Below are 27,826 nucleotides of genomic sequence, written 5' to 3' on the forward strand. Positions count from 1 at the left end.
TATCTGCTACTTGACATTTTGGTTTAGCTGAATGTATTTTAATAAGTCGCAATGCATTGTTTAGTGTGTGTTAATGATTAGCAAAGAGTGTACATTATCATTATAAGTACAATACCGGTAAACTGACATTTGAAAATGTATTTAGATTAATATACTCATGAAAAATGGAGTGTCTCTGAACTGGCTGTTTGACTAATAGATCAACAGAACCTGCATTTCATGAGCATATGCACACAGCCGTATTCACATATATGGTAGAATTCTAAACTTAGATGGTTACGTACTTGATACGTTCGGGTCTATATTTGGAAAGAAGTACATTTACGATCATGTAAATGTGTTTTGGAAAATATTATGCCCAAAGTCGGAAAACAGTTAACTCAACCTTTAGCAGCTAGGCCTATGATGGGCAATTGAATAAAATTATTTATACAATCAGAAAAAAAAGTTTATTAAAATATCATGCACATACGCTGCATCAATAACAACAGGTACACAGCATTTAAATGACACCTTTATATTGTAAATCTGCAAATCCACTAAAGCTAAACACTAAATCAACAAAAAACTTTAATGTACACATTATGAAATATAAAACAACACACACCGGTCCACAAGAGTAAAATTGGAATCATTATAACACATCACGACAATATTTCACCCTTTCGCGCAATTAAATGCAATTTATACATATCCCGATTTAAATCCAAATCTAATCAATTATTTGTTTTGACATGCACACCATTCACATACCCATTACATTTCTAAGCCATCTCAAAATACAATCATATTTGCATGAAACAAGCAAAACAAAATATGGATATCCATAATCGTTAGAGTTAATGTTTAACATAGAGGCAAGGCAGAGTGGTAAAACAACAGAGACTCAATTAAAAAAGTGCGCAAAGAAAATCTGCAAAATCTTATCTAACTATCCGCTTTTGCTTTAAAAATGAAGTAAAGAATTTCCAAGTGTTATTATATCGAAATCGGATGATAAAATCAAACATTTATGACTTACATTGTTTTAACTGAACAAGTTTATCAGGAACATTGAGCGAGGGCGTCTTTGACAAACGGAGTGAAGGGTAGGCTGGGTACATTAAAGCAGGCTACATCATTGGCAAATGTTGCATTTACTTGTTTCAGATTTTGCAAACTGGAGCATGTGCAATCGATAGCATCCATTTTAAAAAACTCAAGATTTAAATTTACGACCATATCTGGAATATGCGTCAACATGTTATCGTTTAGAATTAACTCGCGAAGTTTTGTGTTTGTGTCGAATGCATTTGGGTGTATTGTTTTGATTCGGTTGTTATCAAGATACAATCCTTTTAGCTCTGTGAGTCCTCGAAAGTCGTTCGCATTAATTTCGTAGATATTATCAAATGCCAATTCTAGCCATTCTAGTTTAGTCAGTGTGTGAACGAAGTTGGGGATTCTTGCGAGGTAAATACCAGTAAGCTGAAAATCCAAAAGACTTTGCATGACCGTTCCTTGGCTGCACCTTTCAAAAGGCATAATATCTAGTTTGTAATTGTCCCAAACCCAAAGCTTAGAGACGTTTATTTGATTGTTACAAATCACATCACTAAGATCTACAATGTCCGTCCCTCCTATTTCGAACTCAATCGCACGATGACCGATGCCATGCACATTGAAATTCTGAAACGAACTTCCAGAGAACCCATAGAACAAAACACCTTTTACATGGAGATTATTGAGTTCTACTGGCCAGCTATTATACAAGGTCAAATTTATGCTGAAGCCCAACACGGGACTTATATGTTGAATCATGGAAGGATCTAAGGTCATAATGGGATTGTCTTCTATTTCTAACAATTCTATCTTTCTTAGAATACGCAGTGCTTGTGGGATTGTCGTGAAATTATTAAGTGCGAGATCTACAACAACTCTAGTATTTTCTAAACCAAGAAATGCCGAATCGCTTAAGGACGATATGGAATTATTGTACAAAATAATTCCAAAGAGGTCAACGTTGGACAGCTTTGGAAGGTCTCCAAACGCTTTATCAGGAACTGTTTGTATATAATTGTTATGCAAGTCAACGGTAAAGTTCTTTCCACCGGGGTAGAATCCAGAAGGAAGATTCTGAATTGCAAAGTTTGGTATAGATCTGAGATTTCTCTCCTCGCATCGTACCATTTTCACGTCGGCTTTGTATATGTGGAAATACTGGAACGGCATGTCCTCTTCAACACAGTTGCAGATTCCGAAGCAAACATCACCTCCAGACAGCAGAAATGCTTGTATTGGATGACACAAAGAAGATAACAGCATAGTCCACACGAACTGAAACGCGTTTAATAGTGATGGTATTAATAATATTTATACCTAAGTTACAACCAAAAAGTAAAGGTGCAGAGATATTCAATGTTCGCTTAATTTATAACTCCTAATATCCAGATGTTCACTGTAAAAACACAATAATTATACCAGGTTGTGCTCAATCTGCATGTGTATATGTTATCATTTTATTGTCCCGTAACGGTGAAACCAGAGAGGACTTATGGTTTGCACTCTGTCTGTCAGTCAGTCCGTCACACTTTTCTAGATCCGGCGATAGCTTTAAAAGTTCTTAATATTTTTTCATGAAACTTGAAACCTGGATAGATGGCAATATGGAGATTATGCATGTCATTTCATTTTGTTCCTACGTCAAAAATTCTGGTTGCTATGGCAACAAATATATAAAAAACATGTTTATTTTTTTTACTGACAATGGTGGCGTTTCACTGGTAGGGGACCATATTGCTTGGCAATCTCTTGTTTCAATATGGTTTGTATAATTATTATGAAAACGTGCTCTCATTTTTAGCTCGGCTGTTTTAGAAGAAAACCCGAGGTATTGTCATAGCCAGCTCGTCATGTCGTCCGATGTCCGCCGTCGGCGTCGTGCTAAAACCTTGAGATTTTGCTGTAAAATCAAAGTGCTTCCACCTACAACTTTGAAACTTCATGTGTAGCTGCACCTTGATGATTTCTACACGCCACACTCATTTGGGGTCACTAGGTCAAAGGTCAAGGTCACTGTGACCTCTTAAAAAAAATTTGACAAGCTTTTATTTATTCAAAACTGCACCCGCAGCCAAGCGTTGGCACCCGTTATGCTGTGCTTTTGTTTATAAACGCCGCAAACATTTTTGATATTTAGGAAGATTAGGATATGCATTAATAAAACAGTTTCTAATTTCTATGCATTGACCCAAATACAAATCAACCTACGCCTGTAATAAAATTGACATTGCATTACCGCGCACATTGCTGAGTGTAATTCATTAAGTAATTTCAAGTATATTTATTAATTGAAACAATTATCAACGTCAACAAACAACATATTTAAATTGACATGTAGGGCCTATTCAAAATTTAAATATGTATATTTTATTTGAATTCATATTTTAAAATGTATTGAAAAATTAACGGATGTTTGAAATGTGTAAACCAATCTCCAATTGTAGTGAACTGTTTCGCTTTCATTCGCTTAACACGTTTTCAAGCACGGCGGCTTTATAAATCTCCATATATTCTGTTTACTATTGTCCACATTTTCAGAAGGAAATGAGGACACAGCCAACAAAATAGACATGATTAAAGCTTTTAATGCATATACAAATACATTAAATATTTGTGTGCATTCGTTGAAAAGCAATACATTATGTATTGGTTTGAATATATTTATTCTTATTTATTAGTCCCCTACCGGTTTCACTGGAGGGGACTGATGGTTTTGTCTCTGTCCGTCCGTCACACTTTTCTGGATCCTGCGATAACTTTAAAAGTTCTGAATATTTTTTCATGAAACTTGGAACATGGATAGATGGCAATATGGATATTATGCACATTATTTTATTTTGTTCCTAGGTCAAAAATTGTGGTTGCTATGGCGACAAATAGACTAGAAATAGTGCTGAAAATGGTGTTTTTTTCTGGATCCTTCGATAACTTATAAAGTCATGAATATTTTTTCATGAAACTTGGAACATGGATAGATGGCAATATGGACATTATGCACGTCATTTCATTTTGTTCCTAAATATTCTGAAAATGGTGAAATTTCTGACAATGGTGAAGCCGGTAGGGGACTTTTATTGCTTGGCAATAGTCTTATTAACCAGGTTTTCCGAAGGAAAAAACTGGTTATTAGATTGGCGAATGCGGGCGGGCTGGCTGGCTGGCTGGCTGGCGGGCTGGCTGGCTGGCTGGCGGGCGGGCGGAACAAGCTTGTCCGGGCCATAACTATGTCGTTCATTGTCAGATTTTAAAATCATTTGGCACATTTGTTCACCATCATTGGACAGTGTGTCGCGCGAAATAATTACGTCGATATCTCCAAGGTCAAGGTCACACTTTGAGTTCAAAGGTCAAAAATGGCCATAAATGAGCTTGTCCTGGCCATAACTATGTCATTCATTGTGAGATTTTTAAATCATTTGGCACATTTGTTCACCATCATGGGACAGTGTGTCCCACGAAAGAATCACGTCAATATCTCCAATGTCAAGGTCGCCACGACTAAAAATAGATTTTTTTTAAAAACAAACTTACAAAGGGGGTTAATTTTGTTTGTTCATTTCAAAAGTTCAGTTTGAGTTTTCTCCCTTTATCAGATTTTTTTTTTTCACAATGAAAACCTTGTTTTGTGACAATTTTGTCCCTTGTTTATTTATATATTTATAAATAATCTATACAACTAATACAATAGAAATAGAAAAAAATTCATATATTATAAAAATAATAAAAATAATTGAAGAAATGCAATAATTGTTTAAATATAATTTTCAATTAATTGACTTTTTTTATTAAAATAAAATATTCGAAAATGTTTTTGCTTACATTTATAACCTGAATGTGTTCATTCTGAACAAAATCATAAATAAACAATAATTATCACAAAATAAGTTACAGAAATAATAAAAAAACATTTACTTACAACTCGGCTTTTGTCTGACATTGTGTACGTGTCGTCTATGATCACACGATCATGAAATGACTCTCCACAACGTTTTGCGCCTTATTTGTACTAAAATGAGCATGACTGAGATTCACGATTTGTTCATTATATCAAGGACATTGTTTGCTGTTGTTCCATTTCAGTCGAGATAAGACCAATCTGATTGCTTGTATTTGGTACTGATTTAGATTGTTAAAAATTTCTACCGCATACATTCTTTAAACAAAAGAAAAATGGACTATTATAATTCAGACCAATGTGAATGTTTGTTAATAACATTTTAGTTAAATGTACAAACTGAGAAGATATCTATAAGAAATTTAATACAATGCGTAAACAAACGATATTTAGAGGGTTTGTAAATACATTGCTTATGATGAGTTATAACAGACAACGTTCATGGAATTGTGTATCTTCATGTGTCAATTATTTCAATCAGAGTGGTAGTGTTTTATAACGCAACACAGCAGACCAATATAAGTAGGTAATTGCATGTGCAAACAGTCAATTAAATGAGTTTGCGTAGTACTATACATTTCATTAATTTATATTTAAGAGAACACGTTGCTCTATAGTCATTTACAACCGCTGGGGCCTGCAAACGGCTGTACATGTTCTTATCATTGCATGACCTTATTCCTTAACCTAAATTTAGGACAGTCTGAAATATGGCTGTTCTAATTTATGTTCGCATGTTTGGCCTAGCACTTGAGATCAGGTCGGTCGTCATTTGTGGGGCTAGTGATCAAATATATAACGATCAGGGCACGGCACTTCTTCAGAACAATGATAAGTATATTCAGAGCAGGACTTAAGTATCTGACTACATGCAACACAACATGCTTAACGTTCTCAGACTTTAACAACTGAACAAAATCTATAAATGCTTTGAAATATAAATTCTTCATTATGATTTAACACACACATGATATATATTACTGTACTGTATAAAAAATAATATACATGTATTAAGGACATAATCTTACTGTTAGTTACATAAGAACATTCACTATATATTAATTATATTACAGCTAAAATAATTATTTCAATTTCATACCAAAAAAAGTTTGTCATCGCACAGCCATTTATTGTAATATATGTGTTCGTTATACGTCTTATGTTATAAAGAATGTATACTTTGAAGGGATTTTACATGAACGTTTAGAGTGGCCTCGGAGAAAATACATCTAAATGTGAGCTCCTCTGTGAAGTTCTTAAATCTAGTCCATGAATGTTAATGTAGCTTTAGAATAACATATTCATTTGACTTATTACGCATTTACCACACATTTTTTATACACTCTCCAAGCGATTTTCACTTTAGGTTTCGCCTGACTGGTTTCCAACTCTTAAATGATAAACATCTTCTCAATTGGGTTAGCACATTTACACCGATCTTGAGCTTAATTAATTACAGTTGTAAAGGATGCGTTTGAAAATACGTATACACATATAAACTTATTTTCAATGTTGTAAAATTTTAGTCTCTATGTGCTGTAAACAGTGAAGCTCTTTTGGGTTATATGATTGAATCTGCTTAAGGCCTTTCTTGTATTCGTTTGTTGTTCTTTTTGTATTTAGCACTATGCTTAATTTATTGTTAAATTGTAAAGCGCAAACGTGATAGAGATATAGATATATAGATTTCTCATAATCGGGACACTTCTTTCGAAACATCAGATCGTATTAAATTTGCGTTTCCGGACCCCATCTTGGAGCATCTTGGGAAAACAAACATTTGCACAGAAATCACAAAACAATATTCAACCAGCAACTAGAAAGGAACGGCCAAGCAGTGCGCCGAGGTGAGCTATATGGATTCTGTATGGTTTTTGTATGGAAGTAGTGTCACATCCACGCATCCACGGTCATGAACGAGGTGAAGTGCAACTCTACCTATGTAGATTACTCGGTTCGTTGTGCAAAGGCTTCAATTACGTAAGGGAAAACGAGCACACCTGATATCAGCGACATCTCTCCCGCATTCACGCAACATATAACCCTGGCTTTTGTTACATCAGCCACACGTAGCTGTATGGATTCATAAAAATCGCCCATGATTCAGTTGTGGAAACTGATAATAAAGGCATTCAATGATTGCTGAAATAAAATAAAGTCGTTTTTCCACTTTTTATCCCCACGCTTTTAAAAGCGTGGGGATATTGTGGTTATCTCCGCCGTCTGTCCGTCCGTCCTACACTAGTAGCACTAGCACTTGAAACTTACACACATGGTAGCTATGAGCATATGTGCGACGGTGCACTATTATGAATTTCATCTGACCCCTGGGTTTCAAAAATGATTATTTGTTTGAACAGTTTTAATATATATATATATATATATATATATATATATATATATATATATATATATATATATATATATATATAAACTGTTCAAACAAATAATCATTTCTGAAACCGCAACGCCTACATATTTTGTCTCTGGCATTTAGCTTAATATCGATATTCTTTACAACGTGTGTTCAAACCATTTATCTTGGTAAAACTGGAATCACACTGCGGATTTCTTATTTCCCTATATTCAAAAAGGTTTCGGACACTTTTCAAAGTTGGTAAGGAAAGTTCAGTTTCCCGATAACTCATATGAGCCACATAGTTACACATTTGGGTATTCATACATAATTTTAAGTTGTAAATCATTGTTTAAACCATTTAATATGACGCAGGAGCCGTCCATGAAGTATGTGGGGAGAGGGTGGTGGGGGTAAGAAAGTGTGACAGTTTGTGAGATGGGGGAGGAGGGAGGTTCGGTCATGTGTGATATCACACAATTATTTAAAATCATTATTTCTAATGTATTTATTATTTGTTTAGTAGAATTAAAAATAATTTACAAAAAAAGTGAAACCTTTGAATTAGTTTTATATCAAAATAAGACGAATTCAATGCGTATCTCCTGAATGTGTTGTTCGATTTTTTAATAGGAACCTTGGCTGGGCGGGCTTATTCAATAGGCACAACCTCCACGCAGATTTCATTAGTAAATGACGAAATAATGTATTAGTTAGTAAAGGGTTGACATAAAATCTTTTTTATAATTTCGTTTTTATTAGAGGCTTACAAATGGTTAAATATTCATACTGCCCACCGTAACAACCATACAGTCATAAAAGCCTGAGGCCAAAGGGAAAATATTGATGCCAGTCGTAACTATGGATGAACACTTCACTTCAGCGTGGATTGGTGATGTCCACAGTGAACATTTTTTAATTAGGCCTAAAAAAATAATGTTGTGGTTCTGGTAACATTGCAAACATTTGTAGGTAGGGTAGGTCGATTTTTTATTTTTTTATTTTCTCCAGACAAGATGCCTGTTTTTAAAAGTCAATTTATGCTGATGGTTTTCACATAAAACATCTATGTACACCATAGAAAATTGTTCCAATTATTGTGTAGTGATCGTCTTTGCATATTTATCATTTTAACAATTCTTTTTTCCAGCCAGGTGAGATTCAACCTATTATAAAAACCATCAGAACAGCAACCATGATTCCGGTTTACGCCCCAAAACTAGGTTTACTACGGGTGAATGTACGATATGAATGCAACTTGCTTAAAGAATATATCAATATTATTAAATCACGTAATTGAAAGTTAAAAAAAATCACTGTTTTACCCCACCCACTCACGATGGCATGAAACTTTCCCAGTGCTGGGGGGTGGGGGGGTATGGGCTGCACCCTCCATACGTTATTTCTATTACATTTGTAGAGTGAAATGACGTTATTTGGTGCGATATGACTCTTCAAGAAAAACAACAGCAATGGCGTCATTGATAACGACATTAAAAAAAATGTTTTACCCTTTCCCGCATAATCCCGTCTCGATCGATTCCGTATCAACCATACTTTCTATCTATTACTGCATATACTTACTACTTTTCCCGTCGCTACTCTGACACTACCCGATAATCCCGTATATTCCAGTTGTATAGCAAATTCTGGTAAATACGATAAAAGTGCTCAAGAATCACAAACATTCGACATTTTTCTAAAGTATCAAATAAATTTTGGCATTTGTTACTATTTAAAGATGTGATGGAATAAAGTCCAATCGGGGCAAGGTTTTTTTCACTAAACACGCGTAAATCGCCTGACGTGATGTTCATTTTTTTGATACAACACAAAATGCATCCACACTTTCAATGCGACGTTCTACATGTCTGCATAATTTACAACACAAAATGCATCCACACTTTCTATGCGACGTTCTACATGTCTGCATAATTTTCGCGCGCTTTTTATTGAGACAAAGGATAAAGCACTGTTTATTTGACGCTAAAATTTGTTAATGCCGCGTTAGCATTAAAATTCGGAAGCGTGTTTCGGATTACAAATTTAATAATGCTCATTTGAGAATCAAACGAAACATTTACAGTTGTGCGTAATTAAGTCAACGATAATTTGTTAAAGAGCATCACGTGTCGAATAAATATTTTGACCATATTATGCATGAAATGCACAACATCCACGAGGATTTCATCCGGTTGCCATCATCTGTCTTCTAAGTAAGTGGCCGAGATTTCATCGTGGTGGTGTACACCGTAGGGACCGATGAGTGTTGTTAGATAACAAAGCCAACAAACTGCCATAAAATCACACACTTATGAAAATTACGTCACTCGTCGTCTGCATGATTTTACTTCAGGTACAGGTATGACTGCTTACGAGTGTTGTCGCTCATTCAAAGCGTGCGCTCTCATTGGCCAATTACAACGACGATCTGCCTTAAGGCGGGCTTTAGGCGGGTAAAGAGATACATGACGTAATTGACAGAGGATCATAAAGCGGCTCTCACAATTTTCGGCTAAGTCGATATTGCTTTGATGTTTATCCTACCGGAAAACGGTAAAAAAAAAGTTTAGGGTCGGCACGGTCAATAAAAACTTTAGGGTCGGCGCATTTTTATGCCCCCCTTCGAAGAAGAGGGGGTATATTGCTTTGCTCATGTCGGTCTGTCGGTCCGTCCACCAGGTGGTTGTCAGATGATAACTCAAGAACGCTTGGGCCTAGGATCATGAAACTTCATAGGTACATTGATCATGACTCGCAGATGACCCCTATTGATTTTGAGATCACTAGGTCAAAGGTCACGGTGACCCGAAATAGTGAAATGGTTTTTGGATGATAACTCAAGAATGCATACGCGGCCAACAGGGCGAACTCTGAACAATATAACTGAAGCAACTGGTCTGTAATCCTAAATCTATAATTATCAGTCCAATGAAACATAATCCTTTGAGTAAAATAAAGTGGATCAGTAAAAATATTATCAGAATATGAGATTTTGTGTATATTTTGTATATTAAATATTGTGTTAATGTTTAATTTTGTTGATTAATATAAATATAAGCAGGACAGGGATGGTAATACACAATTATATCTTTCTTATATACAGGGGATACAAATGCAATAAGTTTAAATTTCATGTTTAATGAATAGAGGATATTTATCATGTCAGTGTGGGATCATTTGTTATTTTTTATGATTACATTTTATTATTACTTTGACAAAACAACACTTACATGAATACCACAATGGATTCCACCCAAACAATACCCCACGCCCCTACCAGAATCCCTCCCCCCCCCAACCTCACCCCCCAATTTTTTTAAACAATCTTAATAAATTACCACACCCACATTATACCCCCTCTCACTCCCCCCTACCCCCCCACCCACACCCCCCAATTTTTTTTAAACATGTAATAAATTACCACACCCCACATTATACCCCCCTCTCAACCCCCACCCTCCCCTACCCCCCGACCCCCCCCCCAAACAAAAAAAATTATTTTTTTTAAACATCTAATAAATTACCACACCCCACATTATACCCGCCTCTCACCCCCTACCCCCCCCCCCCGGCCCCCCCCCCCCAAAAAAAAAGTTTTTTTTAACATCAAATAAATAACGACACCCAACATTATATCCCCCTCTCACTCCCCCCTACCCCCCCTACCCCCCCGGCCCCCCCCCCATTTTTTAAACTTCTAATAAATTACCACACCCCACATTATACCCCCTTTCACTCCCCCCTTGATCATGACTGGCAGATGACCCCTATTGATTTTCAGGTCACTAGGTCAAAGGTAAAGGTCACAGTGACTTGAAATAGTACAATGGTTTCCGGATGATAACTTACATTAGGTCAAAGGTCAAAGTCACAGTGACAAAAAACGTATTCACACAATGGCTGCCACTACAACTGACAGACCATATGGGGGCATGCATGTTTTACAAACAGCCCTTGTTCTAGGTAGGGTCGGGTGACCGGAACCACAACATTTTATTTTAGGCCTTAAACATGTCATTCAATGAAAAACTGTGACAACTGTTTACAATTAACTATTCTAGTAGTAAAGTCATTTAAATGATGTGATTTCAAGTTCTTTATAGTGATATTTTTATACGGCGTGAATTGCGTTTTAGATTAAATTTAAAATAGGAATTTAAAAAAAATATGTTCGAAATTGTGCGTTGGTGACTCTAGGGGGGGGGGGGTCCAAGATTGTGTGACAGTTTGTGACCAGTGGGAGGGGGAGGGTAAAAAGTGGTAGAAAAATCGTGACATAGTTTATGGACGGCCCCTATGTCTCAAGTAAGTACCTTGTAAGGATTACCTTTGTAATATTTTATCATCATTCCGTGTTTTAATGTTAGAAATTCATTCATCACGTAAAACGTGAGAAAGATAAAAGTATGTTAGATTTATCATGCATGGTGAAGTGATTTAACGATAAAACAACTGATAAAAACATGTCTCTCGGAGTTCAAGGGGCAGAAGGGGAAAGCAGGGACCGCTTAAACCCTTCAAGATCAGGATGTAACACTGTAGTGGCAGGGAGGTTGTTCCACATCACAATAGCACTTGGTAAAAATGAAAACTTATAATAATTTTCAGTGGTATGGATCTGTCTGAAAGAGAGGGGATGCATGTGACGAGTGAATCTGGTGGGTCGCTCGATATATGATATTAGGGGCACGGCCACTGAGCTTTGAACAATTTTGAAAAAGATTATTAATTAAGTGTCATTTCGTCTGTCTTGTAGCCAACCAAATTCCTGTTGCATGTAGGTGACATTGTCATATGGAGAATAGTTATGCTTGACAGAGGCTTATCCAGGAAATGTTGAGAGGGGGGCTGAACTGGGGAGGGTGCGGGAGGGGTGTCCCCTCCTGTCGTCGATTTTTTTTTTTTGAAAAGGCACCTTGAAATAACGCAATTTCCTGCTATCTAATCAGCATTTTGCATGATAAAAGTGCATGTAAAACAAACAAGAACTTCAGTTCAGACATCAAGTGTGACGGACAAACAGACACACAGGGGTAAATCAAATGTCTCTCACACAACTAAAGTGGTGGGAGACATAATCTTTATCCAGAAATTTTTAACAGTGTTAGATGGGTGGACCTCCTATTTAAGCTTGTTGGATATCCTGCTATGTCACCCTCTTGGATGTGTGGATATTTATCAAACTTGGTTGTAATCATATTATGTATATCTTGTTGAGTCTTGTGGTTCAAAAACTGTCAAATAAGGCAAAGTCATTGATAAACCGTTTTTACAAATTATCAAAATAACATTTTAGCAACACTCTTTATTTCAAGTTCTGTCTATGCGGATGGTCTAATGATGATAGAGCGGTAGACTTTTGCTCAATGGCTCCAGGGGTCAGTGGTTCGAGCCACATTGAGGTTTATTTTTTTAAAGTCTTTAATTGTATTCTTGTTTTTTTTACTGGAGATTTTTCAGACCCGATATTAACATGTATCAATATAAAGCATTTAATGACAAACTTCAATACATGCCAAAATCTTTGAAAAGGCCCCTTTCAATTCATCAAAGAAACTTACCGAAAAATTAATGAGCCATTTGTAAACATTTACCTATAGCTAAATGTATCAATGAATTTCATAAGCTGAATGTATCTCCTTCAGCCAATCAAATAGCGCTGCTTATCACATACAGTCAGTGAAGCGTGCAGTTTAGCTGGCGAAGGTTAGATCGACTGTACACATGCCTGGGGGCTGATCACACAAATCGACAGCTGTTTATGGCTTAATTAGGGGCATATAACAGGAAATACACAAGTGGATTGAAAATATAAGAGGCTCATTAAAAAAATCATATCTTGCCCAATCATATCGGGGCTTTAGCCCCCTAGCCCCCCACCTAAATACGCCTCCTACTCGATGCTGTACATTTTCAATTTTTTGTATATTTTGTAATGTGTGAGGACATACGGAAGAAGCATATTCAACCTGTGGTCTAATTATTGTCTTGCTGCTTCTTCCTGTATTTGCGCGATGATTATCTGAGATATTAACTCTATGATTCTACATTCTCAAATCTTTTCTATAAAGAAGGAATGTAGTTGACAATTGTTAATAGTTTTATTTGATCGTTCGTCAAAAAGTTGTAATTCTGTTACTCTTGTATCTTCAATGCAATTGAGTAATTAAATAGTAATTAAATTGAATGCGTTTTAATTCCCTTTTATTATTGTTTAATTTGAGTTACATTGCTATGACGTTAAATTTTATTTACACTTGAATGTATTATGAATATTGCTGGGCCAAGTGTGAGGTTGAGCGCTCTATAACCAGGTTTAAACCCCCAATGCTTTGCATTGACCGTTCCAAGGCGGTGACCCCAGCTTTATTCATATTTTGTGTTTATGTTGGTTTGTATTGTGCTGTATTGTGCTGTTTTGTACTGTTTGGGCAATCGGTCACTTGCCTTAAATAAAGGACCAACTAATTGTTTTTAATGAAAATTCAATACTGCTCCAGCAGCTGGAGTTTCACTTCTTTATATTGTATGCCAGCTGCCGAATGTTGGAATTTCTTGTCTGTATGTTCCTGCGTAGAAAACCGAGAGATTTATTAGCGGTATGTGTAATTCTATTTATATGGGTGTTCCAGGAAAGGTCTTTTGAGATGTTCACACCTAAGTATTTTGCATTGTCAACAGTATCTTATATTTGTCCATGGAGTCTGTAATTAAAAGATAATTTTGATTTTTTTGTCTGGTTATGTTTAAAACTTGGCATTTACTTGGGTTAAACTCCATGCCCCAAAGATGTTCCCATTTCATTAGTTTATCTAGATCTTCTTGTAGTGTTTGGCAGTCATGCATAGTGTTGATTGTTAGATGAACGGCAGTGTCATCTGCATATAAGCAAACTTGAGAAGTAATAGATTTAGGTAAGTCATTTATATAAAGAAGCAAAAGTAACTGACCAAGCACAGACCCCTGTGGTACCCCAGATGTCACTGGTACCTCGGATGATAAATCTCTATCTAGAGCAACACGTTGAGTACGACCTTTAAGGAATGATTTGATCCATGAGAGAGTATCTTTATCCACGCTATGTTCCTGTAATTTGAAAAGCAGTTTAAGATGGTTCACTTTGACGAACGCTTTACTGAAATCAAGCAATATACGATCAGTTTGTTGTCCAGATGTCATATTTCGTGCCAGGTCATCAATGAGTTGTAGAAGTTGTGTTTCGCAGGAACGCTTTTCTCTGAAGCCATGCTGTAATTCATAAAGCATGTTATATTTATTGAAGTGAGCTGAAAGATTTGATGAAACTATATGTTCTTATGATTTGCATAAAATACAGGTTAAAGAGATGTGTCTGTAATTTGCTGGGTCTTCTTTGTTTCCTTTCTTGTACAGCGGTATTACATTTGCAGATGTCCATACTGGTGGTAGAGTCCAATGATTTTTGAAAAAGTAGTGTTATTATGGGATAAATTTGTGAACCTAATTCTTTTAGAACAAGAGGTTTGATGTTGTCGGGACCTGCTGCCTTGTCTGGTTTAAGATTGGATAGCAACTTCTGCACCCCATTGACACTGACTGTGATCTTTGGCATTGTTGGAAATTTTCTGAAAGATGAAGATGAAATTTCATTAAGATTTCTGAAAAAAAAAGAAACATGATTGAGAACGGGTAAGGGGGGGGGACATAGGTGTGAAAACGTATTGGAACTGTTGGTTCAAATTATGGCCTTTTCTTGATTCACAGAATTTGATTTTCCTGAAACATTGTCAAAAAGAGTAGAAATACCTTGAGCGTCTTGTTTGGAGTTTTTTAAAGCCACACACCTTGAAATGCAATACATGGCATAGTAAATTGCAGTATACATAAAACACATAATTTATCTATTCCAATTAGAATATACCTGGTGGATACAAGGTAGAAATCCGTCTCTTTTGCGCTTTAAAACTTAAAAACAATCGCATTTGTCGAAATGGACGTATACGTCTAGAAATTCTACTTTCGGTTTCAAAAGCGGTACCGTTTGAAAAATTAAAAATAACTTGCTAAATATGCTATTAATTTAATTTTATCTATCTCAATTACAATATATTTGGTAGTTAAAAGGAATAAATCCGTCTTTTTTGCGCTTAAACTTAAAAAATAATCGCGTTTGTCGAAATGTACGTATACGTATAGAAATCCTACTTTCGATTTAAAAATCTAACATAAATAGTAAATTACTTGCTAAATAGACTATATAATTTGTTACAACTTTGCACACCTTCAAATTGCATCTATAAGTATTGATTAACGTGTACTTCATTTCAAGGTGTGTGGCTTTAATAGAGTATACAGTTTCTTCGAATTAAAGTTGGATCTGTTTTCTTGAGCGTCAGGGTCTTCAATGCCTAACATGGACTCGACTTATTTATTATAAGCAGTTTTAGTATTTCGTTAGATAAGGTTTTTAATATTGAGAAACATTTTCCTGGTCTTATGTGCTCAATTGTTTTTAAGTCTTAAATAATGGTTATCTCTTTTTCTCATTAGTCGTTTTATCGGTTGTGTAATCCATGCTAATGATCTTCTTGTACCTATAGTTTTGAGGGAATAAATTGTTTAATACCAGTTGATATCTCATCTGATAAAATTGACCAAAGTTCTTCTACCGAGGTACTTTCACCTTTTTCAAGAACCCTGTCACTCACTCCTTGCATGTGGGCTTTAAAAGAATCCCAGTCTGTCTTTCTATACAGCGGTACAACCCTGGGTTTCTGTTTTGCTATTTTAGGTTTTAGGTCTGAAATAAAAGATACATTATCATGGTCTGAAATACCTGAAATGGTTTTTACAGAGTTTACAAGAGTATGATTAGAGGTCAGGAAAAGGTCCAAGATGTTGTTTCCTCTTGTGTTTTCAGTCACCTTTTGAGTAAGGTTGAAATCTGCAAGCAAATCAATAAAGTCATCATAATGTTTTATATTACTACATCCAGGTTTACTGTGGGTCTATGTTCTGTATCCCAGGAGAACTTGGGGTAATTAAAATCTCCGAGTATCAAAAAATTCCCTTTTTATGTTGGCGGTTAGCTCTATGGATTTCCTTAATTCTTCCGAGCTTTGCATGTCAGATTCTTTTGGTCGATAGTATGCTGCAATATATAAAGGTTTACATGAGGTTAAATTAATTTTAATCCAGAGTATTTCACTGTTAGTTTTTAGCTGTTTCTGTTCAGTTGCCAAAATTGTGTCTTTCACCAAAATAAAAACTCTTCCATCTTTGCTGCTTCGGTCTTCTCTGAATGGGGGTGTAACTTCGGAGAATTGAACGCACTTTACTACTTTAAAGCTACTGTTGTTCGTTTAAATGCTAATGCGTTATTGTGTTTTTGTTTTTTTTGACACATTGTGGCCCAACTTTATTATGTTAGCAATGCTTTTTTAGGCCCCAACAATATCGTCTGCACGTGTAGTGTGGATACAACTAGCCCGGATGCGAGGAGTAGTCTCCGCAAAATATCCATTACTTGTTCAATTAGCAGACTACTAGCATTAAAGCGAGATTATATGATTTTTATATGTGTTTAATTGTATTATATTGATAAAAATATGTTACAATAACATAAAATAGGCAAGAAAAAGCATACATTGAAGGCGAATTTCATAAAATGCAGCAAAGACAAATTAGCGTTCCGAGCTGATTGTGACGAAGATATTTCGTACATATTTTCCTACAATAACAGAAGCATTCGTCTTTTTATTAGAATTGCAGTTAGTGTTTGTGTGTCGTATGAATAGATATCGTTGCAGGAAATTAAAATGGTCCATAAAACAAAATTGTGTCTTTGTGTCGTATGAACGAATCTGCACTAAAACTAAATATAGATTCACATCGTTCATGCATGATATAAATGCCGGCAAATTCGACTGTACAGACATTTTCGATTTTAGAATTAAATATCTGGCTTATTTCGCACTTTTCGACACATGTTCTTCTTAACTTTTATTAGTCCCCTACCGGTTTCACAGGAGGGGACTTATGGTTTTGTATCCGTCCGTCAGTCCGTCACACTTTTCTGGATCCTGCGATAACTCTAAAAGTTCTTAATATTTTTTCACGAAACTTGGAATATGGATAGATGGCAATATGGACATTATGCAGGTCATTTCTTTTTGTTCCTACGTCAAAACTTGTGGTTGCTATTGCAACAAATAGACTATAAATGCTGCTGAAAATGGTGTTTTTTTCTGGATCCTGCGATAACTCTAAAAGTTCTTAATATTTTTTCATGAAACTTGGAATATGGATAGATGGCAATATGGACATTATGCACGTCATTTCATTTTGTTCCTACGTCGAAAATTGTGGTTGCTATGGCAACAAAAAGACTAGAAATACTGCTGAAAATAGTGTTTTTTCTGGATCCTGCGATGACTCTAAAAGTTCTTAATATTTGTTCATGAAACTTGGAATATGGATAGATGGCAATATGGACATTATGCACGTCATTTCATTTTTTTCCTACGTCAAAAATTCAGGTTGCTATGGCAACAAATAGACCAGAAATGCTGCTGAAAATGTTGTTGTTTTTTCTGGATCCTGCGATAACTCTAAAAGTTCTCAATATTTTTTCATGAAACTTGGAATATGGATAGATGGCAAAATGGACATTATGCACGACATTTCATTTTGTTCCTAAGTCGAAAATTGTGGTTGCTATGGCAACAAATAGACTAGAAATACTGCTGAAAATGGTGTTTTTTTCTGGATCCTGCGATTACTTTAAAAGTTCTTAATATTTTTTCATGAAACTTGAAACATGGATGGATGGCAATATCGACATTATGTACGTCATTTCATTTTGTTCCTACGTCAAAATTTCTGGTTGCCATGGCAACAAATAGACTATAAATACTGCTGAAAATGGTGTTTTTTCTGGATCCTGCGATTACTTTAAAAGTTCTTAATATTTTTTCATGAAACTTGAAACATGGATAGATGGCAATATGGACATTATGCACGTCATTTCATTTTGTTCCTACGTCAAGAATTCTGGTTGCTTTGGCAACAAATAGACTACAAATACTGCTGAAAATGGTGTTTTTCTGGATCCTGCGATAACTTTAAAAGTAATTTAAAAAAAATTCATGAAACTTGGAACATGGATAGATCGCAATATGGGCATTATGCACGTCATTTCATTTTGTTCCTACGTCTTAAATTATGGTTGCTATGGCAACAAATAGACTGGAAATACTTCTGAAAATGGTGTTTTTCTGGATCCTGCGATAACTTTAAAAGTTCGTAATATTTTTTCATGAAACTTGGAACATGGATAGATGGCAATATGGACATTATGCACGTCATTTCATTTTGTTCCTACGTTAAAAATTCTGGTATGCTATGGCAACAAATCTAAAAAATATTCTGACAATGGTGGAATTTCTGAAAATGGTGGAGCCGGTAGGGGACTTTTATTGCTTGGCAATAGTCTAGTTTTCATTGATATTGAAATATATTTATAATACGTTTTTCACACATTTTATATAAATTCATTAATATTTGACACAATTGTATAATCTTGCTTTAACAGTTTGATTCTCAACATACATTACTGATTAATCCAGCCAAGCCCTTTATAATGGATGCTGTAATACAGCTGAAAACCCAGTTTGAGAACGATGGATATTGTAGTCTGGATATTGTAGTCAATCAGTCAGTCAGTTTGTCATTCAGTATACCTGTCTGACAGTCTGCAGGAGAAGTGATAAAAACCATCTACTTTCTTATTGCCCTATAAAGTGTCTGGAAAAACAGGGCTTAATGCAGTCTGAACAGGCTAATCCGGAACGAAACTTTCTGATTGTTTTAATTGTTTTCATAAAGGAGGTCTCTTCTTTTCACAAATCTAGTCCAGGTGGAAAATGTAGTCCCTGATTAGCCTGTGCAGACTGGGATAACACTTCACAATAATGCATTAAGGCTGTTTTTTTACATAGTGCAGCTCATTACCGTATATAACAGAATCGTTGGTTTGTGTTTATAAGATTCAAACATAAGAATTTAAAACTAGAGCTATGTCATAAACCTGACTAAAAGCTCTGCACTTCTTTATCAGCTGTTTTCAAGGGTTTATATGTACATGTATTCAGGTGACTGGTGAGCCGTTGATACGTCGCTCGGATGACAACGAGCAAGCCTTGATAGCCCGCCTCGATGCGTACCACAAGCAGACAAAGCCACTTGTGGACTTCTACAGCAAACGGGGCATTCATACGGCTGTGGACGCCTCCAAGGCCCCAAATATTGTTTTTGACGCAATCAAGAAGGCCTTTGAAAATGCAACGGGCTACTGTTTAAGAGCCAGCAATAAGCAATAGATTTTGATGCTTTACTTGTAACTTTGTGATGCTATTTGTTTGGAGAAGATTCTTTCAGTTATGATAAGAAAATTGAAAAATAGTATTTGTTTTCCTATTAGCAAGTTACTAGTGACATTAACCAAAGGCCTATACTTATAATATTTCTACATTTATTGCTTTAAGATAATTTTTAGATGGTAATTCTTTTCACTTTGTATTGTTTAACATTGATTATATTGGTGCACTGTGTATTTTACTTTAAGTTTTATTCTTGAAAGCTTTACTGTTATTGCTGTATATCAAATAAAAAATGTAATTGCACTTAGTTTGAAGCACCAAATTAAATTCATTCCTCATTCATTATATTATCATATATTCATTATATTGTGGACCAATCATTTGCAATTTGGTTTAGCAATGCAAACTACGCCCTAGTTCTGGATCCAATACATGAGCCGGGCACCTCCCCATTGTCAAGTAGACCCTCTTGATTATGAGGCAAAGGTCACTCCTAACTTATGGAGCCTTGTTTAGGAAAATTGGGCTAAATGCATGTCTGTAAAGTGTTTGCACAGGCTTATCAGGGACAACACCTAACACTTTTATGGAATTTTTCACTAAAAGGAAGTCTGTTCGAAACAAAAATTTAGTCCCAGCTGAAACGCAGGCTGCACAGGCTTATCTTGAGTGACACGATGCACATGCATTAAGCCCAGTTTTCCCACACTGCACATGCATTAAGCCCAGTTTTCCCACACTGCACATGCATTAAGCCCAGTTTTCCCACACTGCACATGCATTAAGCCCAGTTTTCCCACACTGCACATGCATTAAGCCCAGTTTTCCCACACTGCACATGCATTAAGCCCAGTTTTCCCACACTGCACATGCATTAAGCCCAGTTTTCCCACACTGCACATGCATTAAGCCCAGTTTTCCCACACTGCCCATGCATTAAGCCCAGTTTTCCCACACTGCACATGCATTAAGCTCAGTTTTCCCACACTGCACATGCATTAAGCCCTGTTTTCCCAGAACATGGCTCAAATATCCCTTCTGCTCATTATCTACACCAGACATTCATATTCACTTGCATGTGTTCACGAGAATGGCTCAATGTTACATTCCAATTATGTTTATAGTGTGCGTGTACTTTGTACTGTGTCATTATTAGAGAATACACATATTATGGTGGTGTTCATAACAAAGTGAAATAAAAGTAATATGACTGTGTAGGCACTTAAATAAAAAAATCAGCGATATTTAATTAAAGCAGCTTGTTCTGATATTTTTGTATTTTTTAGCTCGACTATTATATATGAAATATATATATAGTGGAGCTATCATACTCACCCTGGCGTCGGCGTTCCCGTTAGCGTGCAAATGTTAAAGTTTGCGTACTACCCCTAATATTTCCTATGTCCTTTGTTATATTGCTTTTATATTTTGCATACTTTTTTACCAACATGACCCCAATCTATAAACAAGAGCAGACAACTGTATCAAGCATTTTGACAGAATTATGGCCTCTTTTATACTTAAAATCTGCATATTATTGATAAATCTATGTTAAAGTTTCCGTACCATCCTCAAATATTTTCTATGTCCTTTGACATATTGCTTTCATATTTTGCATACTTCTTCACCAACATGATCCCAATCTATGAACAAGAGTAGACAACTGTATCAAGCATTTTGACAGAATTATGGCCCCTTATATAATAAGATAATTGAACATTTTGCTTAAATTGCCATAACTTCTTTATTTATGATCACATTTGATTCATCCTTTGACAAAACAAAACTTACCTGACATACCACAATGCACTCCACCCAACCATCTCCCATGCCCCACCCCAGAATCCCCACCCCCCCACACACACAAATTTTGTTTTCCTTATTTTTGAAAGATCATCTATTAAACGACCACACACCCACATTATACCCCCCCCCCTCCATGATGGCTTACGTTATACTGTCAAGCACTCGAAAAGTCGAGCGGCTGATCTCTGACAGCTCTTGCTGATAAATATCATTAAATGAGTTTTCTGAAAAATTGTTATATTTTCAGTTTTTAATAATTATAATCAGAAGGAAAACAATTAAATAAAAAGTGCCTGCCTTGGGGTTCGAACCCCGGTCCTCTAGAAGTAAAAGCGAATGGGTTGCAAGTAAATCACACAGGCTTTTGATTGTAGATGGTAGCTTTAAAGACAAATGCATTTATTTATGGAAAAATTATTGATTCAAGGGAAATGTATTTATTTTTGTATTAATGATGTTCATTAATGATCAACTATTTGTAACTTTGTTCTTTGGAATGTTATTGTTTGAATGTAATGCAAACGCACTTGTTAACAATTTCGATTTAAGTTTTGAATATTTGATATACATTTTGTAATTTCTTAAGTTTTTATCCAATCTTCATGAACAATTACACAAATGTTCCATAGAGCGTCTTCTACCCAAACATCGGTACATACTTCCCCTTCACTGCACACTATAGTCATCATAGCACAAAATAAAAGACATGTGTCTAATCACTTTTATTTTCATACCCTATGGTAATACATTTAATTAATTTAAAAATGTTTACAAAATATATGAGCCTTGTTCTGAGAACTGGGCTTAATGCATTTGCGTAAAGTGTCATCCCAGATTAGCCTGTGCAGTCCGCACAGGCTAATCAGGGACAACACTTTCTGCCTAAACTTGATTTTCCGCAAGAAGGGACTTCCTTGAAACTAAAAAAACCATAAAAGCGGACTGCACAGGCTAATCTGGGACGACACTTTACGCACATGCATTAAGCCCAGTTTTCTCAGAACGCGACACATATGTATACATGTTAAACCAATTCGTTTCTAATCAAGCTGAATAGTAACAATAAAGTGAGGCTTGTAGGTGGTTTTTGATTTGTTCCGGAATTTTCTGTTTGTAAAGAAGTAAAATGGGAAACAAGAAATGTTCATTAAATTGTACGAATATACTGAATGTCCAAGGGTAATATATTCTGACATATCATGAAATGTTGAACAAGACAATATAAATAAAAGTCATATTTGTGTTTGCTTGCTTTAGTACGCAATAATATACAGGGTAGTACATTAAACCTTTTCACCACAGTTGCTCACATTTGTTTTTCAGTATTTCTTGCTTATATGACAAAGCAATTTATTCAGAAAGTTTATTTAAATTAGGTATTATTGCCATACGACAGTCATTTGAAAATAATTATTTGCGAATATAGCGGTTATGTGAATTTGATGACCGAACATGATAACGGTTGGTAAACCAAATGCTGAAACTATGCAACTTGTTTATTTATAGACATGTCTAAGCCGTAGTTGTGCAACGATTTGATAAGGACATCGGAGACCAATGCGAGTTTAATCAGGTACGTGTATTAGGTTAATACACATACCTGGTTTAATTTAAATAAAATGGACACCCAAGCGAACAATTGATTATAAAAGAAAAATGATTGCAAGTATACATTTAGTAAAACGAAATTAACCCTTACAGTGCTGGAACCGAATTTTGAAGGCCTTTGCAAACAGTTTGGATCCAGATGAGACGCCACAGAACGTGGCGTCTCATCTGGATCCAAACTGTTTGCTATTCTGATAGTATTCTTTGAAAAAAATCGAAGAAAATGCTAATTTTAAAAATTCAGCAGACGACATTTTAGCAGATGACAAATTACCCAGCATGCAAAGGGTTAAAGTGCAAATATGATCAAGTAAGCATATGAATAATTTGATACAGAGAAGTCGTCCTGCGAATAAATGATTTTTTTTTTCCAAACTTTAACTAACGTCAGAAACAACTATACAGTACCGCTGAACAAATTGCTTGATTATTTCAGTAGAGTAGCGGATTGTGTCGACGATAATATAAATTGGTTTATGCATAGACGTTCTTAAATGAATTTGATAATGGGCAAAACGCAGGACATTCAATTTCCGAACTAAAAAACATGAAACAACCGAAGGAATAATTAAGGCAACAAAACGGTCGAAAAATAATGCAGCTCTTGCACTATTAGCTACACTGCTATACACCCTCAGTAATTTCATACCGTATGAAAGTACTGATAGTGTATATCCCATTCTTCATCAGTTACTAACTGTGTTACGATTATAACTCAACAGAAAACACGGGGTGTATGGAAATTACTCGGGGTGTAAGGAAAATACTCATTTGGCACGTGACCGCTCTAAGCCAATCGGATTCTCCTCACGAGAATCGTGCCATCGTCAAGCCGTTACAAATATTTGTAAATTACCATGATGGAGAGCGGTTCCCCTGTTGGTACGACGAGTTAGAAATGCAGTACAACACACCGCATATTTTCAAACCACACAAAATACCAGAAGCATAAATCGTCTTCTACACATGAACCATTCAAAACTCATGCAAATCATTATTTACGTGGAATTTTTTTCCTCAATATTTTGAAAAAACATGTCAATAAAATGTATTTCTTAAATAATAATACGTCTATTTGTTGGATGAACTTTAATGGTCTCTATCAACAATGATCAAGATCTGAAAAGATAAGAAATAGCTTGAACTAGAGTAGTATAAAACCCTCTATCTCCCCCCCCCCCCAAGTCTTTGGGTAATTATGAGAATTAAAAAAGACTGATCTAATGAAACAAATGTCATATACTGTCTTAAGTAATAGATCAATTAAAGTGAATGAAAAAACAAACACTAGTCAAATAGTCCTTAAAACATTTCTTCACACTAAAAGTAACACTGTGGAAGAAAAAGTCATGGCGAAGGATCAGATTCCATGTCATAGTCTTTTTGCCACGAAGGAACACGTCTCAATCTGGTTGAACGTCTATAGGTAGGGAATACTTTAGGGGTAGCGAAATGTTTTTCGTCAGCTGGTGGTGGTGTAGGATTCTCACTGGCAGTTGGTGACTGGTATTTCAACTGATTTGGGGATCCATAAGCCAACTGACGTCTGGCCGGGATTTTGGTGTATCACGTGTAGCGACAGGTGTCTGTGCAAGTTCATCTAGATCTGGCGTTCTCGGAATAGCTGGTGTAATATGACCGGGTGGGTTATTAGGGCCCAGAGGTATAGATGTGTCCTTTAGTTGGGTTTGTGGAAATCTGTTGAGTCCGATGTCCCAAACAACTGTCAGCCTGGGCAGTGATGCATGGACTGGGATGTATTGAAATTTACGCTTACGCAGTGTGGCACGTCTGGAGCCGTCAACTCTAACAACATATTGATCATATTGGCGTACCTCTATGACAATGCCGGGTTTTTCCCATTTCCGGGGGTAGTTGCCAATTTGGTTTTGAAGACGAACATGGTCATCGACTGCAAGTGATGGGAGACGTTTTGTGTGCTCCGTTAGCTTCTCTGCAATTTGCATGTGTCTACTCCGGAGAGCTTCCTCTCTCTCCATTGCCGTGGAACGCCATGCTCGTGCGGTTTGTACTTGCCAGGTGGAATAGGTATCAAGTCCCTTATGAGTCTGCCAAATATACACATAGCTGTGGAGAGTTTTGTATCCATATCAGGTGTGTTGCGATATTGCAATACTTAGTATTGCACGTCGGAATTTGTCAGTGTCAATGTCCCCTGATGCACTGGTATTGTCCATTAGAAGGCGTTCGACAGTCTTCACACCAATCTCGGTCCGACAATTGCTATGGGGAAATACGACAGATGACAAACGATGATGAACACCCCAATCTTTCAGGAATTGTCTCGTAATGGTAGCAATTAATTGGGGACCACCATCAGAAGCAAGCTCATCTGGAATCCCATATGTAACAAAGATCCGTCTGAGGCAAGTGATGAGCCCGGTAGCACCTTGATGTGATTTTTCGACAATGGGCCAGTTCGAGTACCGATCAACAACTACTAGATAATTATGTCCCTGGTAAGTAAAGTAATCAACGCAAAGGCACTGAAATGGATATTCTGGGACAGTCGGTGGGATTGGCGGAGCACTCGGGTTTGACGGGGCATTTCGATTGCAGTGATTACAACCAGAGCTAAGATCGGTAATGTCAGGTGTTATGTCAGGCAAAAATACTGATGATTCTGCTCGAGCTATCATTGATGTTACTCCTTAGTGTAAAGCATAAAGTGCGTCAAAGACTTCATTTCTGAGTAATGGAGGGATCACAATACGGTCCTTATACAGGATAACACCATCTGTAATGGAGAGGTCATTACTTAACTGAAAGAAATCCCTCAGTGCATCAGGCATTTGTGTACGTGATTCAGGCATACCGTTCTCTATCAGGTCAGCTAGAACAATCATATCGTCGTCGCTCGCTGTCATGATACGAACCCTCTCCCAAGTAACTGACTGTATAATGAGTGCGTCCAAGGTAGAAATGGCTGTTGATTCATTTTCCTCTTCACCATGGCGATGGATAACTTTAAGACCTACTAAACAGCTCTGGCAACTAGTATCAGCCATGGCAGGGACGGAGGCTGGGGTGGAGCGTGCATACATGTCGTCGAAATCAAGTTCAGTATAGTCTTCCAACACAGTGTGAACATTCACATTTATAAATGACTGTGGCTTGGAACTTCGGCGGACCCAAGTGTCTGATAGAATGTCGTACACATGATGCTCGAGAGGTATACTATGATAACGCTTGCTAACTATGCACACTTCACTAGCGAGGCTTGTGTCTAAACAGTGTGAATTGTCAAATAATGTACACAAGGAGTCGAACAGTGTGCATTGTCGTAATCTGTTCCTCTGGATTGACGGGCTCGTGGTGAGCGGTGGGACCTGTCCTTGCTGCGACACATGGATTCAGTATGATGATCACGCTTACAATGTTCACAATTGTGGCCAAATGCTGGGCATTGAGTACGGCGAGTATGTGCTTCACTTTGCTTCCCGTGTCCTCGTTTACCACAATATGAGCGAATCTCTAAGTCAGACTGTCCCGATACTTTCTGTGTGTTCTTGTAGGTGCTGGCAACATTGACGGACTCTCGATCTAGCAGGCGAGAGGCAGAGCGTTTGCCTGCTTCCTTAGCCTCCACAAACTGAAAAACGTCCTCAAGGCTCATTTCCTGGATTTTATCACCAAGGAGATCCATTTGTATTGTTTTCTTTGGTCGTTTATGATTTTTATGAAAGAAAAACAACAGAATACTTATGGATAAGGATTAGTTGCATTGAATGGGTAGAAAACATACTGGACTTGTTTATGAAAGTTTAATGTGTTTCCATTTTTGTTCAAATATATGAAGCGTATCATTGTTTAGAGCTATTTCTTTCTCAATTTGAATCTTCATTTTTAAATAATTGATAAAACAGTGCATTGTAGGTTTTTGTTTTCTGAATTTCATGCTGAATATAAAATATTTCATTAATATAATTATGCAATTCACAGCGTTGTTTACCTCCTGTATTTTGAAGGTATTTACGCCTAAACTGATGTCTACGAGAGTTAGTTTTACATTTAATTGTTGTTTCTCTAGAAAGGTTGTCAATTGATTCCATAGAGATTGAATATATCTACACTCCCAGAAAAGGTGTTCTATTGTTTCAATATGTTTACTACACAAACCAAGTAGATTTGTGTTGGATAGGTTGCACTTAAAAATATATTTATTTGTAGCTATGGTTCTCTGGATGTATTTATATTGAAAATTTCTTAGTATGCTATCAGTAGTTGATTTATATGGCATGACAAATATTTGTTTCCAGTTAAATTATTTTTCTCCAAAAAGGTTTTGCCATTTAGTTTGAGCTTTGAAGATTTCGGAAGGGTTTTTAATTTGAAGTGTGTAAAATATTTTGTTCGTTTTGTTTTGTTTTGCAGTTATGTTTTCTACGGATGTTTTCAAGTACATGGTGTGCTATTTGTATTGGTAGCAGCTTCAATATGTTTGGGAATACTTTTGATCAATGTGTAGTACATCAGGAAATTACTTGTGGGTATTCCGTATATGTAGCGTAAGTTTTCAAAAGTAAAGAAGTCGTTAATTCTGTAGTCGTACAATTGATTTAAATATTTTATGTTTTGTTCAGACCAATGTTTATAGAAAAATGTTTTGTTGCTAGTAGTTATATCTTTATTGTTCCATGAAATGATGTTACTGTTTATTTTGGTTTCTTAATTATCAGTAACTTTACACCATGCCAATAGAACATTCGATAGAAATATGTTTTTGGTTGAAATTTC

The 27,826-nt window shown here is 36.2% G+C and overlaps 2 protein-coding genes across 2 annotated transcripts in view; one reads left to right on the top strand and one right to left on the bottom strand.

Moving 5' to 3' along the window:
- LOC127864822 (adenylate kinase 2, mitochondrial-like) overlaps window positions 1-22,764 on the top strand; it is a 44,158-nt gene extending 21,394 nt beyond the window's left edge. The window contains exon 6 of the mRNA XM_052404714.1: window positions 19,427-22,764. Within this exon, the coding sequence (XP_052260674.1) occupies window positions 19,427-19,654 (228 nt within the window). The 3' untranslated portion in view covers window positions 19,655-22,764. The remainder of the gene's footprint in view (window positions 1-19,426) is intronic.
- LOC127864819 (leucine-rich repeat-containing G-protein coupled receptor 6-like) lies at window positions 502-5,115 on the bottom strand. The gene is made up of 2 exons (XM_052404712.1): window positions 4,958-5,115; window positions 502-2,316 (listed from the first exon to the last, which is right to left on the bottom strand). The coding sequence occupies exons 1-2, from the start codon at window positions 4,976-4,978 to the stop codon at window positions 1,045-1,047; spliced, it is 1,293 nt and encodes a 430-aa protein (XP_052260672.1). The 5' UTR covers window positions 4,979-5,115; the 3' UTR covers window positions 502-1,044.
- Window positions 22,765-27,826: the final 5,062 nt, after the last annotated feature.

The sequence above is a fragment of the Dreissena polymorpha genome, chromosome 1, assembly GCF_020536995.1.
Source record: "Dreissena polymorpha isolate Duluth1 chromosome 1, UMN_Dpol_1.0, whole genome shotgun sequence".
Taxonomy (NCBI): Eukaryota; Metazoa; Mollusca; class Bivalvia; order Myida; family Dreissenidae; genus Dreissena; species Dreissena polymorpha.